Genomic DNA, 19046 nt, shown 5'->3' on the forward strand with positions numbered 1-19046 from the left:
TAGACCCTTCTAGGTAAATACCATTTGAAAAGAAATTTACTTTCTTTGATCATCAGAATGTCTCCCAAATTAAGGCCTATTGGCCTTAAATATAATAGTAGCCAATTAAATTTTAATGTTATAACAGCAATTTAAAGATAGAGGCCAATGCTATATTTGAAACGTAAACATTTGACAAACTTTTATCTGTTTCAAAAAGGACAGGTGGGGAGCTCCAGGCTTGTCTCACTGCCCACCCATGATGGGCTTGGACAGTAAAGGCCCTGAACTCAGCTATCTGATGTCTGCCTAGCCACTCCTGATAACTGTCATGCTAAACCCAGCTGGCCTCATGGGGCAAGTGAGGGGGAGGGCTTTCTCTGGAATAGTCTGAGGCATCACAACATGTACTGGGCATATACCACTCTTGCTCTATCTCTTTGGACTAGATGGCCATTTAGTCCTTTCTTAGTCTTATACAAGAGGCCCAACTTTGAGGACCCTTAGTTTCTCCACTGTCAATGTGTAGTACTCAGCCTGAAGAGGTGAGAAAAACCAGGAGAGAAACCATATCTCCTAGGGCTATGACTCCTCTCCTTATTTCCTCATGGGACTGTGGAGAAAAGTGGATGTGGCATTAAAGCCCAAGTTTCGTATGTTCTTTGTGTCTGTGTGAAACTCTTCTCACTTAAGAAATCTTTCCCTGAAGCTGCTTCAGCTCCATGTTTGTGAACTGAAAATTAGTTTTACCCTTTCCCATCCACTTTAGTGTACTAATGCCAGATTAATCTACTTCCAACATTGCCCTTTTTGTGTCACCCCCTCCTGTCTACCCCTAAACTTTTAATACTCCCAACCCATCTCTAGGCTAAACTATAGACTGTGCTTTCCCCCTTGCCTTGAATGTTTTCCTTCCTCCTCTCTGCCTAGTTTTTGCCAATTTCAAGTTCCCACCTCTCTCTGAAGGCTTCATTAGCCTCTCTAGTCACACTGGTCCACACTCCTCTGAGGTACTCTAACACACGTATGCACTTGGGACCAGCATCATCTGGGAACTTGTTCAGAAACACCAAGTCTCAGGCCCCATTCTAGACCTACTGAATCAGAAACTCAGGCGCTGGAGCCCAGCAGTCTGCATGTTCACAAGCCCTCTAGGTGACTCTTGTTCTCACTGAGAACCACTGCATAGTAATATCAACTATATACTGCCTAGGATCAAATGCCAAGGCAGTGCTGCTTTCTGGAAAGTTATTTAATCTCTCTGTGTCTCGGTTTTCTCATCTGTAAAATGATTAAAAAATAGTGCCTTCCTCATAAGGTTTTTGTGAGCATTAAACTGATTTAAATTTTAGAGTATATGACTCAGTAGGATTCTCCCAGTTGTTCCCTTAACAACACTAGCAATCCATCTTCTTAGGCAAGAAGGTGGAATAATCATTTATTCTCCTCTAACATTTTCTTCTCTGCATGCAAACCTAAAGTTTTCATTGTAGGGATGGCTATGAGAAACCTTTATATGTCCCTTTCATAGTAAGTTTGTCCACTAAATAGAAAACTCTAAAGTTTTATGCAATAAACCTGTTTATTTAGAAGGCAGATAATAATCTATTTCTGGCCCCTATTTTCAGAATGAGGAAACTGAGGCAAAGTTGAGTTTATAGAAGTAGAGAGTTGAATTGTGGTTACAGAGGCTAGGAGTGGGGGGTTGGGATAGAGGGAGATTGGTTAATGGATACAAAAACACAGCTAGATAGGACAAATAAGTTCAAATGGTTTACAGTAGTGCTAGGCATGTATAATTAACAATAATTTATTGTATGTTCTCAATTGGCTGGAAGAGAGGATCTCAAATGCTCTCATCACAAAGAAATGATAAATTTCTGCAATGATGAATATGCCAATTACCCTGATTCAATCATCTAAAGTTTATATGATTTGTCTCTTATTACTCACCAAGTCAGAGACATGAGTGACATAAAGCTTAAAAAATCAAAGTTTTAAAAAATTCATTCAACCATTTTAAATTTTGATAAGTACTTACTTAGCAGCTTCCGGGTGCAAAGCGCAAAGACATGGAGTAGGGGGTACAAAGATTAATAAGATGTGTGTACCCTGCTTAAATTAGTCTGTAGTCTCATAGAGAAAAAGACACACACACAGTGCAATCAATACAAAATGTGATCCAGGTTTTAACAGGTACAAATATAGTATAATAAAGTTCAGAAGGATGGAACAGAATGGGGGGAAGAAACTAATATTTACTAAACATCTTGTATAGGCCAGGAACTAGGCTAAGTCCTTGATAGAAATTTTCTGATTTATGCCTCATAGTAATCCAATAAGGCATTTGGGGGTTTTGTTTTTGTTGTTTGTTGTTTGGTATTGTTTTAACTGACACAGAAGCCAAGATTGAGCAAACAGTCAATGTTTTACAGTTATTGAGTGGTGAGACATGGGTTTAAAATGTGGGTCTGTCTAAAGAGGAAGAATATGCTTTAAACTGTGGGATCAGGAAAGACTTCATACGGAAGGTGGATATTCTGATTTTTTCTTTGTACCTGGATTCTGAACCTTTTTTAGACCATCTACTCTTTTTGGAATCTGAAAAAAGCATAAATCCTTTTTTACAAAAACACACATATGCACATAGACACAAACACTTTCAATTTCAGAGGGTCTGCAGACACCAAAAACCCCTTTTCTATAAATTAGATCATACTTGCTTACGGGAGAAAAGATATTTCAAAAGTTAAACCGCCAAAAAACTCTACAAACCTTAAATTCCTGTAGTTCCAGTCTCCTATCATTAATTTCCTTCTCAAGTTGAGCTTTTTCTACTTGCATAGCACCAGCAGTTCGTCCATGCTGGCCAACCAACTGCGTCATGTTTTCAATCTGCTGTCGCAAAATTTCGATCACCTTGTCTTTTTCCGCCATCTGTAGTTTGAGGGCCTCACATTCTGTCTGCACATTTCTAAGGTGATCCCCTTCATTTTTCAAGTGTTGCAGCTCCTGCAATTTCAAGTCTACCCGGGAGCGGAGCTTTGTGATCTCTGCATTGGTAGCCTCAATGGCTCTCTCTTTTTCTTGGAGAGAAGATGTCAGGTCTGATACTGTCCTCTCTGAGCTCTCCAGGGTCATTTTCTTGGCTGTCAACTCTTCTACTACTTTGCGGAGCATCTCTTTAGTGGATTCAAGCTGAGCAGTCAAGGAAGACACTTTTTCTAGACTTTCATTCTTTCCCTGAATTGCTGCCATCTGATTGTGAAAGAGAATTTCATGAATTTGGGAGGATAGGTATAGGCAACCTCAAGAGATATAACAAGTTAACTCAAAAACATGAAATCATGAATTGGATAATGTCTAGTTAGAGTAACTCAAATCACTATGCTGTCAGAAGAACTCCAGATTGATAGAAAGCATGGGTAAGACCAATGTGCTAATTAGACAAAGGTGGAGAGGCCTTAATTAAACAATAATGGTTTTCTAGAGGGGGGAATTTGGGAAGTTCTTTTGAGGACTGTACCAATTTAGATTAAGATAACACTGATGTGGGGGGAAGGGTGGTAGGATTGATGATAACTACCTCTCTTTTCTTTTCTTTTTCTTTTTTGGCAGCTGGCTGGTATGCAGATCTGAACCCTTAACCTTGGTGTTAACACCACCGTGCTCTAACCAGCTGAACTAACCGGCCAGCACTATGCACTTATTTTCTATTTCCCTCCAACCTTCCACATAATTCTACCTCTGAGGGAAAAATGAATAATGACTTTTATCCAATACACATTCACATCCTCTGGTCCAACTGGAAGAGTAAGACTCTAGCTTCCAGTTGCTTCTTTTATCTTTTTTCCTGTCCAAGTTAGGCCAGAGAATAGGGAAATGGCTTTGCCTGGGTCTAAGCCAAGACTGGACCCTTTGATTTGCTTTCATTTTGAGGAGACTTTTGTGTGATGCTCTGTATGTCTCTGTAGCAGTAACTCAGATTAGAACCATGTCCTTCCAGCATTGAAGGTACACTGCTATTAAGAAAGCAGTTCACATATTGCTACTGGTGCACTGGAATGGAGTGCACGCATCAGTCTCCATCAGTGGGGGAGGAGGAAGGGTAAAATCTCTTTTGGGGGAGAAACAAAAACAAACAAAAAATCTGTTGGTAACCTTCGACCCCACTGCTCCTCAGATTTCCTGATGGTCTGGTGCTTTTCTGCAGCAGAAATAAGCAATTATTAGGTTACCAATTTCTAGGTGAAAACAAAAATGCAGCTGAATATGAGTTTAGTTTTTCAACAATGTTACAAATGAGATAAAGCTTAATACTTTCAGTTTAATGAATGGTCAAGAATATAGAAATAAATAATACATTTTTACAAATTGCTAACAGAATCCATAGCCCTATTTTAGAGTTATTTTAGGCCCATATACATTAAAAAACCAAAAGCAAAAACTTTACCAATAAGACATAAAATACATTTCCCCCCAAAAGAAACCATGTGCCGACAGCACAGTCTGTGTGTGTGCTCTGACCTGCCGCTCCATCTGGCCCTGACACTCGCTTTTCATGGCTTTGAGCAGGGCTTCCAGGCGCTGCACCTCCATGTTCCGGTCATCCAGCTCCCGCCGCAGGTGGTCAATGGTAATGCTGTTGCCTGTGTCTCGGTCCCACAGACGTTTATTCTGCTCCTTCTCCAGACTAAGCTCCTTCTCTCTTTTGTGTAGATCAGCCTAAAAGAGGTGAGGAATGTATTGGGTACAAGTAGAGAAAAGAAAGGATTAGAAAGGTAAGCAGGCGCTGGATCAGGAACAGTCTTGAGAGGGAGGGATTCTGACCTTATGGGGAAAGAAATTTTTGAGTGAAAGAATGATGCAAAGATTTATTTTAGAAAGATGATTATGGCAGCACTTTACAAGAAGGAGTGAAGAGGGGAGAAACCAGTTAGGAACACTGGTAAGGAGAGGACAGCCATGCTCCAGGTGAGGGGCAATGAGGGGCTTGAACAAGAGAGCAGTAGTGGTAAGAATGAAAAGGGGGGACAGGTTTGAGGACCTTTTAGACTCCAAGATTTTCAAATTGGATATGAGAATGCTAGGAAATACTCAGAAGGCTCCAGAAAGAAGTGAAGGATCATCCCAAGGTTTAGAGCTTCTCATACACAGCTGTCAGTTCCAACTTTACCACAGCTCATCAGACCCTTGTCAGCTACAAGGGATGGCCTTATCACCAAAGAGCATCATATCCTAGAGCTGGGTCTCGTAGGGAGAGAAATGTATTCTACTGTATCATTAATATCACACAAAGGGGTACCAAACATTTTCCTCCCTAAATTTCTCAGCCTGTAGTACCTCTAACAGAAAACAGAGGCTGTTTCAGTGTTATCACAATCCTATTGTCTTTTCCTTTTTTAAAAATTTCACCTAAACTTCCATTCAAAAATTCTATATACATAATTTGTGTTTTGAATGTTATTTGGCTTTCAAATGAACACTTAGCACTACTTCAATTTAGTAGAATAGGGTATTTAATTGAAAGATTATGACTGTTTGAAGATCCCCTTTACCTAACACCGTTAACAGCTCTGCTTAAGAAAAAAAAAGTATACAAAATATTTTATTCTATAGGTAAAACTTGTGTGCATGCACAAATATTTTGTAAAATTTGTAATTTCATAAAGGAAACTAATTTTTTGAAATGTTTTGGTGAAAACCTTCCCAGAATTAATCTCGTTCATATTTTAGAGCATAATCTTACCAATAGCTTTTGAAGTTGATCGTCCAAATTTCCAGATTCCTGACTGAACTGATCACGCTCCGTCCGTGCTTCAGTTAGCTCGGAGTTAGCAAGGACTAACTGCTTCTCCAACTCTTCTATCTAAAAGAAAAGCACAAATCAAACAGAGTCAGGGATTATGTCAGGGAGCAATATAAGATAAATATAGTCTCTGGAAACCAAATGGCATTTTGGGGGGGACAAAAATAAAAGTTTATTGTGATAAGTTTTGCAGTTTTTTAAACTTAAGATCTGTATAGAATTTGGCCAGGGAAATTCGCCAAAATGAAATATTTGGTACTGTTGGGTTTAGGGATTGTCTGTAATACATTTCTGTCTTATTTTCATACTATTCAAGATTTATCTTCTGCAAATATATGTCCTGTAATTTAGTATTTAAGGAAGCCTGATGTGGCATAAATAACATGCTGCAGAGCCTACACAAATGAACTGAATTATACTTGGAAGAGCTATTTTGTTTCAGAATATCAGTTTCAATAATAAAAGGTATTGAATATAAAAGAATAGTCACTACATTTAGGAAAGGATAAGTAAACTTATGTGTGTGTATATATATATATATATATATATATTTTATATTTATAGTTGGACAATTTATTTAACCATTCCAATCTTCATTTTCTTCAACTATCAAATGGAGATAAGAGTCCAATTTTAAAGGACTGTTATAAGTGTATTTTTCTCTCACAGGGCAGCTATTTGATCTGACTGAATACGCATGTCTATGACGCAGGCCATAAAGCCCATCACTGTTGACAGTGTTCCTCTCAGTGCAGCGGAGGCTAAAAGGCTAAAGATCTTAGACTATGGAGGCTAAAGGACTGGACTTTAGCTGAGCCACACAATATCATAACTTAGATAGTGACATATTAAAATAATGAGAACATAATATTTAGCATTATAATAGTGATACCTGATCTTCAAAGGTTGTTTTTAAATACTATTTTATCACCCACTTTTCAGTAATAAGAAATTTTTCATATCTGCATAAATGCTACATATTCTTTCTTACTTTTAAGAATCTATTTAATAGGCTTCCAAATCTACTATGTCAAGAATAAAAGTTGGTTAGATGATGTACTTTGATTAAGCCTTTTTAATTAGAAAACATATGACCAAGGCTAATTTTTTCTTGATGACTTTCTAGTTTATTTTTACCTGGACTAGGTTCATTTCAGATCTTCATGTATTAATTCACTACATATTCAATAATCATATTATATATACACATGTTTATATGCAACTATCTCTTTAATAAATGATAAGCATGAATATGCAGAAGTTATACACACATACATATATTACTTAAGAAAGTACTAATATAGGACTATCAAACAGTTTCGTGTTAACCTATAGAGTAGTAGCACAACCTACAGGGATCAGAATATAGGTTTCAATATTTATATTGGATATATTTTAAGTAACTTTTTATTTGATTGTATGTTATGTATAAAAAAGTATTTCACAAGAATTAGATACTCATAAAATATTTAGGTTACTGACTGAAATGTATTCCTAGGCTCTAATAAACCTACAAGGAAGTACTTTTACTCTTGTGCTCCTTTTGGGACATATAGAAAAAAAGCCCCATAAAAATTTAACTTCTGTAGCACAAGTAACTTCCTAAGAAAAATGAATGAACAATTCAGTTGATATAATTTCTTCAGTTCTATTTTTATCAGGAAAGGCTCATTCAGCACACCATTCGTAAAGACATTAAGAATGCTTAGGAGAAGAACCACAAGGGATTACTGTTACACAGTTATCACATCTGCCTGACAGAGACAGGCAGATGCGCGTGATCAGAGAGGCAGTACGATCAGGCCAGCACCTTAGGTTCTCATGCAGGTTCTGTCACATAACCTATCTGAGTCTCAATTATTATTATTATTATTTTTTTTTTTTTACTGACCGGTAACGGGATCGCAACACTCGGTGTCGTGCCTGTACTGGGGACCGGCAACGGGATCGCAACCCTCGGTGTTGCGCCCGCACCGCGCTCAGCCAGTGAGCGGGAACCGGTCTCCACATGGGATCCGAACCCTTGGCGGGAGCGCCACCGCGCTCCCAAGCGGCGCACTCTCCAGTGCGCCACCGGGCCGGCCCGTCTCAATTATTTTTAATCTATAATTTGAAGAGTATTCTAGATGATCTCTCATGTTCCTTTCAATTCTGTTTCTAATATTTCTTTACATGAAAAGAACAGTATTAATTAAGCTAAACTTCTATATTTTCCACTTGTCTTTTGAGCTATACTAAAAATTTAACAAGAATACTTTCAATTTGAGTCAATAATATGACTAAAATAAACATTTTATACTCCTAGCCTGGCCTAAACCATTTTTATCCTTGAATAAAGAAAGTATTTGTATTTATGCTTTAAAAGCTTAAAAAAAGATCTGCAGGGCTGGCTGGTTAGCTCAGTTGGTTAGAGTGCAGGGTTGATAACATCAAGATCAAGGGTTTGTATCCCTGGCCAATCGCCAAAAAAAAAAAAAAAAAAATTGCTCTCTTATGTCTGTTTTCACTTTTGAAAATATTCTGGATGACCATTTCATAACATCAAACTTGATGGTAAAATCTACGAGACCAAAATTTAAAAAAAGAAAGAAAAAGAAAAGAAAGAGCCAAGATGTATCTTCCCATTTATTAAGTATCAGAAGTTCCTCCAGACCCCTGCAGGAACATTGTTTTGTAGTTGTCAGTACTGACTCAGCTGCTATAGCTCTGCTTTTACCTTTCACTTTTTAGAATAAAAACATTTACATTAATTAATCAATCAAAAAGATAAATGGAGAGTGAAAGGGAAAACCATTGAAGTAGCAGCTGAGCTGATACAAACAGCTGTAAAAAACATTATAAAGAAAAGCCTTTGAAAATGTCCAGAATAGATACTGACATCTGAGATATAGTAAAGGTTTTTTCTTTTTCTTTTCTTTTTTAGATAGCAGCACTGGTTTTTCCTTTCACCATCTATTAATCCATTTTTTGTTTTGAATCACTGGACAAATGAGTACTTGGATCTCATTTTAATCTCGCTTTGATTTTAGAGATATTACCAATCATATCAAATCATACTTTTTTGTTTTTGTTTTTGGTTTTTTTGGTGGTGATTTTTTTGTTCTTTCCATGTTCAAAAAGACACAGATACAGGATAACAAGGGAAGCTGCAGGTCAGCATGGAGTTCAATGGCAGAACTATGCAAAGAGGTTTGCACAGAATCTTCCTGCACAGTATATACCTCCAGCCAGTGCTACTAACTCTTCACTTTTTGAGTATGAATTCAGCCCCAACTGCTTTCCAAGTAGGAAAAATAAATGTAGAATCAAGTTCATGAGATAGTTTTGTCATCAAAAAGCGAAAGTTAAGAGTAAAGCCAAATCTACAGAGCCAATAGTGACAGCTTCTACTGGTCCAAATTCGTAAAGGGGAATTCTGGAGGTTCTCCTAAAATGGAAAGAGAAGAACAGAAAACAGCATTACAGTAAAACACTTTTGTAAGCTACCAAGTTACATCTAAAATATTCTCTGAAACATAATTTCTATTTTTACCAATATAAAAATACTTTTGTTAATCAGAAGAAAAACATTACCCTCCTAAATGAGTTTTCTCTTAACTTACACATTCTTGTTGGACAAGTTTTATTCAGACCTGTCATGGCATCAATTTTTTAAAATAACAAACACTTTTTTTTATAAAGGAATCTAACCTTGGGAGAAAATACTAATACTGCCCTTCAGTGTAATATCAACGCATCCTTAAAAGTTTATTTTTACAGAAATCTCACTTTTAATCTCAGTTTTTATGTATTATTTTCTTTGGTGCTTTTTTTCCTTGTTATTTGGACAGTATATTCTAAAATGTGCACTGAAGCAGTGAAAAGAAAATAGATGTTAAAGTTTTAACAGACTTTAGCAATATAAAGTCAAGGTATATAAAAATAAAAGAAATTAAGCAGAAGAATTTGTTTTTTAAATGCTATTTTCAATTCATTACAATAAAAACATTTCACAACAATAGAATTTTTCATGACACCAAAACAAAATTCTTTTGTTAACTTGCTTGATCTTCCTTGCTCAGCTACACCATGTATTAATGCCATTTCAGGTGAAAGTATATTTCAGTCTATATTAACATGGCAAGATAGTCATCTCTCAGTGTTCCCTGACTAAACTAAAGAGAGTTACTATTAAGAGAGCCTAGTTAGCCATCAATTAGGTGCCAACCTTATTAGGTTCACTATGCTGTATTATAAATCTCAGTGATCTAGATTAAAATTAATTAAACTCATATGCACTCCTTATTTCTATAAACTGTTTACTATTTAAGATTGTCGAAATTCTTGGTGATCCACTGTTTACATCACAGAAAAATAAGACAATAATTACAATATCAGGTTTGTATCTATATGACCCCCAAACATTCATATAAAAAGCTTTCAGTTATTCACCTGGATGCTTGTTTCTAAATGCCAAAGAGAAAAATGTTTATAAAAACTCAAAAACTGTTTCTGTATTCTTTAGATGGGTATTTCAGTATTTGTTAAAATTTCTCGTCAATCCCAGCTTTAGAGTTGATAAGCATGATGCTACATATCAGACCAAACACAAGTTAGCACACGATGGGTGAGGCTTATGAAGGGATAATTTTTCCGAACAACAGTATAATGGAAGCTACAACAATTACAAATTATTTGAGAAAACACAGTGAGTTGAGTTTTATTTACTATTTTATGGCTTTTCAGAGGGCTTAATTTGTCAAAAATCAACAAATGTTTAACCTTATAAAAATGATTTGAGTAATTAGTCATGAATATCAGTTATTGTATTGGACTGTAATACTACAGCTCTATTATTTCCTCTATCACTGTCCGAGTGTCAGCTCTCACTTCTACCAGTGTGCCTACCTCCACTAGACCCAAGTAACTAATAATGCATCCTCCCACCTCAGGGTGCACTGAAATCATGACCACCCTGCTGTTCTCTATAGGGCGAGGTCATGATCTTTTGTGTAGGCATAGTCTACCCAGAATGGGGGACATTCCTGCTATCAATAACCAGGGGAAACACTCATCCTCAGAAAATAAACTAGAACACAAAAATCAGGCCTTATAAAGGAAGAAAAGAGCAAAAGGTCTCTGGGCTTTTGTTTTTTGAGTCTAGCCATTAAGCAGTCTAAGTAAGTTCCCTTGAGGTTGCTCGAGGTGGCAGTGGTTAAAATGACCTTGCAACAAGAATTTAGGCTAAGAGCTATCTATGCAAGTGGGTTTACAGAGGGGGCATTGTTATTCACACTGCGACCCACCAGTGAATCATGAAATCAATTTAGTAAGCTTCAAATCAGTATCCGATGAGAACATAAAATAGCCAGCCTCATGTGTAATAGGGGTAAATACTGTTTGGTGAAACTTGCTTCAGTTGTACGTGTGTATTAGATCATAAGGTGAGCTATACTTCTTAATAATCAAAACTATTTGAAAAACACTGCTGTAAAGGACTCAAACCTGTAACTGAGGTTACACAGATTCATGCTATTCTTTATTGCTTATTCTTAGTAAAGTTATGTCTAAATTTTCCATCCTTATCTGTGCCACAGGAGATAAAAAAAAAAAGGTCGAGGTCTTGTTTCATGCTTGAACCGAGGAGAAACACCTCCCTCCTGTGGCCAGCACTGGAATGACAGTGGTAATTAAAATAGGGGGTGCCCAGAGGAGAGCAAATACTGGGAAGAATTAGTGCTGCAATACTCAATTCTTCCCATATGGAGCTTTTTCCTCTGTACTGCTACCCTATGGAATTGGCTTCATTTTTAAAAAGGAGTCTCTGTCTTTATAAAGGCAGTCTCCTTATACTTTATTTCTTCTAACTTACTGCTCCAAATTGCTAAATCGTGAGAAATTGACTAAAAGCAAGGTTTAGAACTGTACCTAAGTTGTGTCCGAATGACTATCTAAGATCTTTTACATGTAGGATGACTAAATACAGAATTTATCTTCCAAACAAGGAAACTTTGGAGGTGAACAGTAGCATTCACAAAACAGGACGCTGGGATACAGGTATAAACTGAGAATGTCCCAGGCAAATGGCAATGTATGTCACCCATCTCACAGGAAATGAAGAACATGAGCTCTGAATGGCAACAATTTGCTTGTTTCTTTAGGGTCTTTACTGTTTTACAAGTGATTGAAATTAACAAAAACCTAAGCCCTGGATAAATGGTTGATAATGATACTGAATAGCTTCTCTTTAGCTATGGAAAGTGAAAGAATAAAAACAATAGCATACCAAATATTAATTAATATGTTTTTTAAGAGGAATTACATGATGAGAGATGAAGACATTTTCTGAATTAATTTTTCTTTAATTAAATTAATAAGTTAATCTTAAAGTTAATTCAGTTTGCTAGCAATACAATGGCTAAGAATTAGGAGCTGAAGTAAGAGAGCAAGTAGGCCCACAAAATATTGAGTGGTAGGGAGTGACAAGATGGTACTGAAGTATTTGCTAAACAAGCCTTGTAAAAATAATTAAGATGGTCCTACTTTCAAATTTATGTTTTAGAAATTTACTTGAAGTATGCAAAATATTTTTCTAAGAATGAATTAATTTGAGCATACAATTTAAATAAAAATTGTTTATGTATAATTTAACATATAGATAATTTAGCATCCTCCCATTCCAGCTTATCAACTGCTTTTAATTTGAAATTACTACTTTGATTCCTCATTTTCAAATAAACTATTTAAAAATATAAAATTGACTCTGTATATAAAAATCTCTGGGGCCGGCCCGTGGCTCACTCGGGAGAGTGCGGTGCTGATAACACCAAGGCTGCGGGTTCGGATCCTATATAGGGATGGCCGGTTTGCTCACTGGCTGAGCGTGGTGCTGACAACACCAAGCCAAGGGTTGAGATCCCCTTACCGGTCATCTTTAAAAAAAAAAAAAAAAAAAAAAAATCTCTGGAAGGAGAACAGCAAAATCTAAACTCACTTTGTCTTCATACATCCTTTTGGCTTCCCTTAATTCAGAACGTAGCTGAGAAACAGTAGATTCCAGGTCACTGAGCTGACGCATATACATCGAATTTTGGTTTCTTGCTTGTTCTCTAAGGAGGGTTTAGAGGAGAAATAAAAGCAAATAGCAAACTAAGAATAAGTGTGATACTTAAGGATACTCTAACTTTTAGATGCTACCACTAGTTATTTTTTACGGTATGATTAGACCATAGTCTTTTATTTTCCAAAACTGCTTCTTAAAAGCTTCGGCTCAGAAATGTTGTTAACTGTTTAAGCTGAGTAAAGAGTACATAGGAGTTCATTATGCTATTTTCTCTAATTTTATATATGATTGAAAATGTCCACATTAAAAGTTTTAACATACCAACTCAAATTATAAAATTACTTATGTACATGCATATACATTTTATTTATATATATATATAAACATATATAGTGTGTATGTGTATATGTACTATGTGTGTGTTTGTTTTATCCTAACAGTTGATATATGAACAATACTTAAAAGAGACAATTCAAGGAGGCCCAAATACTTGCAATAATACTTCTTATATGGTCAGATAATATTATCTATATGTTAAGTAATCTTTTCTGTTCATTTGAATGTTAGAAAAGTTTTACTTTCTTGTGGAATCAATTACTAAGCAATTTCTTAAAGATCTTAGGATAGAAAATCAATTAAAATAATATCTCTAAAGTGAGGGTAAATGAGGGTATCAATTTCAACCATCAGGACAAACATACTGAATGATTTCCAGTTGACTTTGGATACTATTGGCTTGGCTTCGAGCACTGCTAGCTTTCTCGGTAAGTCCTGTTATTTCAACTTCATGTTCACTTATTAACTGCTCAATCCTATAAAAAGAATGTGGTTGTTGTTATTTAATACAGAAGATTTTTCTGACTACAGATTATTTTAGAAATTAATGATTTCCAACGCTCTCAAATTTTTTATTTTGCTTTGACTTTATATATGCTACTCTTTTTTTTTTCCTTTTTGTCTTTTTTCATGTCCGGCAACGGATCGCAACCCTCAGTGTCGCGCTCGTACCAGACCGGGACCAGCAACGGGATTGCAACCCTCGGTGCTGCGCCCGCACCTCGCTCAGCCAGTGAGCGGGAACCGGTCTGTATGTGGGATCCGAACCCTCGGCGGGAGCGCCGCCGCGCTCTCAAGCAGCACACTGTAGCAGTGCACCACCGGGCCGGCCCTATATGCTACTCTTTTTATGGCAAGTATCTAAGATGGGTCCAAAATCCTTTATTCACATCCTTTCGGGACCAGCTAGGCTTTGGAATTCAGAATATTTTTGACTTTACAGTGGTAATAAATTGTAAGTACTATATATTACATGACACCCCAGTGATATCTAGGAAAGTGTCCTGTAAACCAAACATATTACAAATGTAACTATAAGTTTGTAAATATTCACACTAAATCATAAAGACTATAAAAAGCTTTACATTAGCTCAGGTCAAGTTTTGCCAACAAATGAGTGACAAACACTCTCTCCTTAATCAAACTTTAGTCAGGCTCCTCTGAGCCCTCTTTTCAACTAGTCCTCAGCCTTGGCACCTGTCTGTGGCCTGCCCAGCTCAGTTTTAGCAAGACTCCTGCTAAGTCAATTCAGCAAGAATCCTCCCACCGTTCATATCTGATCAAGTTCCTCATCTTCCACCCTTGATATCTAAGTCATTAGCTTGCCTTTAGCAAGAATCCCCCTACCACTGATGTCTCCACTTAGTACTTTTCCATCCATTGATCCCCTCACTCCTTGGCTGTAAGTCCCCACTTGTCCTTGTTGTATTGGGAGTTAAGCTTAATCTCTCTCTCTCTTATAGCAATATCCGTATTGCAACAGACTTGAATAAAGTTTTCCTTACCATTTTAATAAATGTCAGAATTTTTTTTTCTTTCACATGAGTTTGCTACAAACCCATGGAAAAAACTTTCTGTTTCAGAGCTTTTTAGATTTGGGGATTGCAGGTGTGAGACTGTAAAGCTATGGTTTAGTTTCACTGTAACTTTCTGTACCTCAGTCAGAGGTATAGAAACCTACCTATCTTGATGTTGTTGAAGAAGCAGTTCTATTTTGTTCTGTGATTCAGATTTCAGTGCTTCAAGCTGATCCTCTACCTGGTTTTAAAAAAGGGACATTGATTTAGGTACTGATAAATTTAAAGCTTGGAAAATTTAGAGATTTTCAACTAAAGGAATACTTTAGAAAGATGCAAATACAAATAATACTAAAATTAGAAACATTCCATGACTGTATTTTATTAGATCTTTTACTTTGGCTATACTTTATGAAGTTATACAGGTAAATCAAGCTGGTTCCTGTTAAAGAGAGATCACTATGAAAGTAACTTCAGTTATTTCAGAGAATAAAAATGAGAACTAGGCTTACTTTTAAGAATTTAAAAAATTATACACCTAATACTATCCTCTTAATGCATTTTAATATAAAATTGAAGTAGTGGTCTCACCACTTACTGGAAATATCCTCCCTTTAAGATAAGAAATCTCTGTGTCTAATTCTCTTAGGATTTTACTAATAGCTGAGCCCAAGCTGCGGAAGTGCATAGTAGACATGCTGTCCTGTTCATATATTTTCTTGCCTGAGGCTTCTTCAAAGTCAACTAGGATTGATCGGATTTCTTGAAGCACTCCCTCATGACTAAGCATCATTTTTCTTAGCTGCTCTATCTGTGTGTTGCTGTCTTTCAGCATATCTTCCTTAAGGCATTTGGCAGCTTCGAGTTCATGAACTGTATTTTGAAGCTGATTTCTTAAATCCTCCTGGGACTGACTCTCTCTTCGTCTATGAAATAAGTGAAAAAAAAAAAGAAATAATATTGATTAAACATCTTCACACAAGTAGTTTTACTACAAAAAACAAAATGTAAAATAATTTCAGGTAACAAATCCCAACCTGATATCAGCCATGGCATCTCTCTCCATTTGCATCTCTTGAAGTTTTGTTTGTAAATCAATGACTGACTGCCTTAAGTAAAACTTTTGTTTCTCATGCAATTCATTGCTCTGAAAATAAAAAGCCATGTAAATTAATCTTTGTTAAAGGAATACATTTCCTTATAGCTGATAATTCCCAAAAGACCATACATTATTAATTTATTTTTATGTGTACTGCCTTCCCCCACCACCATAGTTCAGAGTCCAATTAATCATTTCTCACCTAGATTACTGGGATACCTAAACTAGTCTCCCTGTCTCAAGGTTGGCCCCTTCTAATCCATTCTCTACTTTGCAGCCCAAACCATGCTTCTACAACATGTCTGAATTCCATCTCAATAAGGAGATAGGAATAGTTCTGTTCCTGAAAACACAAGAATTGGTTGAAATTCTGTACACACAAATGTCAACCCCCACCTCCAACCCACTTAAAAATACTTAGCAAACACACCAACACCCAAAAATCGAGGTGTTCTACTACAGAGAAATTCACAAAGATTCTAAAGTCAGGCACTGAAGGATCTACCAGGATAACAGGTGATGCTCCACTTAATCATCCCAAAGCAAAGCCATCAAGTTCTGCCCATGAAGAAAGAGTTTTCTATCAGCTTTTTAACTGCTTCATCTTTGAATTTTAACAGAAAAACAAAAACCACTGAACACTGGAAGAAAGATTCTAAATAAAAAAGAGACCAAATTTAAACAAGCAAATACCCAGAAAAAAAGATCCATTGGAAACAAAGATAGATAATGCAAGGAATGTAAGAACACTTCCAAAACTCTGTATTTGCAGAAAAATTAAAGAGATATTACAGCTATAAAGCAAGAACAGGATGCTATGCCAAAGAAATGATCAAGGGAGAAGAGGTCTTGGAAATTAAAAATATGGTTGTTAAACTAAAAGGTTCAATACAATAGAAATGTTGGAAGTCAAGAAATGCCTTCCAAAGGTAGAAAAAGTAGACAAATAAAAATTTTGAAAGAAAAAGTAAGAGATTTAGAGGTTCAACTAAAGAGATATTATGTAACTAACAGGAGCTTCAGTAAAAGAGAAGGGAGAAAACTGAGGGTAGGAAACTGTTAAAGAAAAACACAACTGAATTTCTGAAAGTTTAAAGGTACAGTTCTACAGACCAAAAAGGGGTCTTCTGAGTCCCTAGCATAGTGAATGAAAAAAAAAAAAAAATCCACCTCTATGCAGATTATGGTGGAATTTCATAGGTAAAGAGAAAAGACCTTAAAGACGAAATTCAATTAAATAAAAACATATCATCTACAAAAAAACAAGAACCAGACTACTTCTCAGGAATAATACTGAACGCAAGGGCAGTATATCTTCAAAGGACTGAGAAAAAATGACTTTCAACTTTCCACAGCTAAATTATCAATCAAGTATGTTTGTAAAATAAAGTCATTCTCAGACTTGCAAAGATTCATAAAATGCATCTCCCATATACCCTTTCTTAAAAAGTTAATAAAGATGTGTTTTAACTAAATGAAGAAGTAGATCAAGAAGGAAGATCGAAAACGGTGAATCCTGGAAACCATGGATTTAACCACAAAAGCAGTGGCAGGAGTCTCAGGAAAACAGTTGTACAAGAGACCTAAGCAGAAACTAATGTCAACTGTGCAAAAGGTCAGAAGATACGGAAGAGTCCTGGGTCAGAGGAGCAGTTGATAGAAAATCTGTATGATAGTGGGTTTTTTTTTTGTCCTTTTTGAGACCGGCCGCACCACGCTCAGCCAGTGAGCGCTATGAGCGCACCGGTCATCCCTATATAGGATCCAAACCCGTGGCAGGAGTGCTGCTGCACTCCCAGCGCCGCACTCTCCCAAGTGTGCCACGGGCTTGGCCTATGATAGTGGTTTTTTAATGAGGATATGATAAAGGCAAATAGTATAAGGAAAAAGAAAGCCAATTAGAAACCGGAGGAAAAACAAAAATCTACACAAGAAAGGAAATGTAATAGCATATTACTTGATTGTGTAATTGACAACATATATGTAGTCACTGTAAGGTAAGTCCCTTTAACTTCTCCCCTTATAGTCCAAGTGAATTGCTGTAGTGGACTGAACTTAGGATGGTAACAGCAGACATGAAAACAGGTTTCAGAAATATATATGAGGTACTATTGGATGGACTTGGCGGTAAAGTGAATATCAGGACGGAAGGAGAGGTATCAAGAACGAATCGGGTTTCTGCCTTGTGCAGTTATGTAAAGGTGGCAGACACCACGTAACAGCTGAAGAAAACATGGGGTAAAGCAGGTTTGGGGAAAAGATCATGTACGCAGTTGGAAATGTGTTTATGGAAACTAAGGAACATTTTCAGTAGAAATGTCAAGTAGGTACCTGGGTAAACTAATTGGTGTGGAGCTCAGACAAGAAAGAAGTCTGTGAAAAATATAAATTGAACATTCGTTGGCATAGAATTGGCAACAAAAGCCATGGAATCATTATGACTGTCTATGGAGGTTTTTACTGGAACAAGAGACTGAAAAAGCATGAGTTCAAGGAAAATCAGGAGAGTGTATTCCCATGAGACCTAGCAGAAAAGAACACTTCAAAAGGAAAATGCTTGTGTCAAATGTTGTTGAAAAGTCAAGTAAGATAAGGAACGTAAGGCATTGATTGGATTTAGCTTCATTGCTTACTGTTCTCTACTGTAGCACAGATCTCACTGTTACTATCATTTTCTCTTTTAAATATCTCTGCCACAAGACTGTAAATGTGTACATGGAAAGGATCACATGTCTTCCATCTTTGTATATTCAATTCCTAGCACAATGTCTGTTGCATAGGAAATGCATGGTAAGTACTACAAGTACCCAAATAGCCCTGTTATTTATTGATTGATGTAACACATATTTATTGGAGCCAATCAAGTGTCATGTACTCTGCCAGGGGATGGACATAGAAAATAAATTAAGACAGTTTATTTTCCTTATTAGTACCTCTGTGCTTCCTTTGTCTATATATATCTTCATTAGTGTATTTATTATAAGGTATTGGCACTATTTGTTTATATGACCAGCTCCCTTCCAAGACTATGAACTTCTTATGAGTCCTATCTTATTCATCTTTGTATCCCCTGTATATAATACAGTGACACATAATTTTCAGCACTTAAATTGTAAGGTTTTTTGCCTAAAAGTGCTCAGTTTGATGAGGAAGAATAATGTGTTAATGAGTACAATAAGATGTAATAAATATCACAACAGACACGTGCACAAATGGCAATAACTTTACAGAGGAGAATGCACCAAATGTTGCCTAGAAAAAAGG

The 19046-nt window shown here is 36.5% G+C and overlaps 2 protein-coding genes across 7 annotated transcripts in view; both read right to left on the reverse strand.

Annotated features, from left to right (window-relative positions):
* CCDC158 (coiled-coil domain containing 158) overlaps positions 1-15825 on the reverse strand; it is a 65669-nt gene extending 49844 nt beyond the window's left edge. For 3 of the 6 annotated variants that reach the window (XM_008585970.1, XM_008585967.1, XM_008585969.1), the window contains exons 1-8: positions 15721-15824; positions 15282-15609; positions 14848-14924; positions 13532-13642; positions 12762-12876; positions 5729-5848; positions 4507-4704; positions 2755-3237 (exon numbers count right to left, since the gene is read on the reverse strand). In XM_008585970.1, the coding sequence (XP_008584192.1) occupies positions 2755-3237; positions 4507-4704; positions 5729-5848; positions 12762-12876; positions 13532-13642; positions 14848-14924; positions 15282-15609; positions 15721-15755 (1467 nt within the window). In that variant the 5' untranslated portion in view covers positions 15756-15824. Of the gene's footprint in view, positions 1-2754; positions 3238-4506; positions 4705-5728; positions 5849-12761; positions 12877-13531; positions 13643-14847; positions 14925-15281; positions 15610-15720 lie in introns of those variants that run through there. The other 3 variants (XM_008585972.1, XM_008585968.1, XM_008585971.1) reach the window with 3 other exon arrangements.
* A 2313-nt stretch (positions 15826-18138) lies between these two features.
* The window catches only part of LOC103601541 (coiled-coil domain-containing protein 158-like), a 28729-nt gene continuing 27821 nt past the window's right edge, over positions 18139-19046 (reverse strand). The window contains exon 3 of the mRNA XM_008585975.1: positions 18139-18255. Coding sequence (XP_008584197.1) covers positions 18139-18255 — 117 coding nt within the window. The remainder of the gene's footprint in view (positions 18256-19046) is intronic.

The sequence above is a fragment of the Galeopterus variegatus genome, unplaced genomic scaffold (assembly GCF_000696425.1).
Source record: "Galeopterus variegatus unplaced genomic scaffold, G_variegatus-3.0.2 Scaffold3779, whole genome shotgun sequence".
Taxonomy (NCBI): domain Eukaryota; kingdom Metazoa; phylum Chordata; class Mammalia; order Dermoptera; family Cynocephalidae; genus Galeopterus; species Galeopterus variegatus.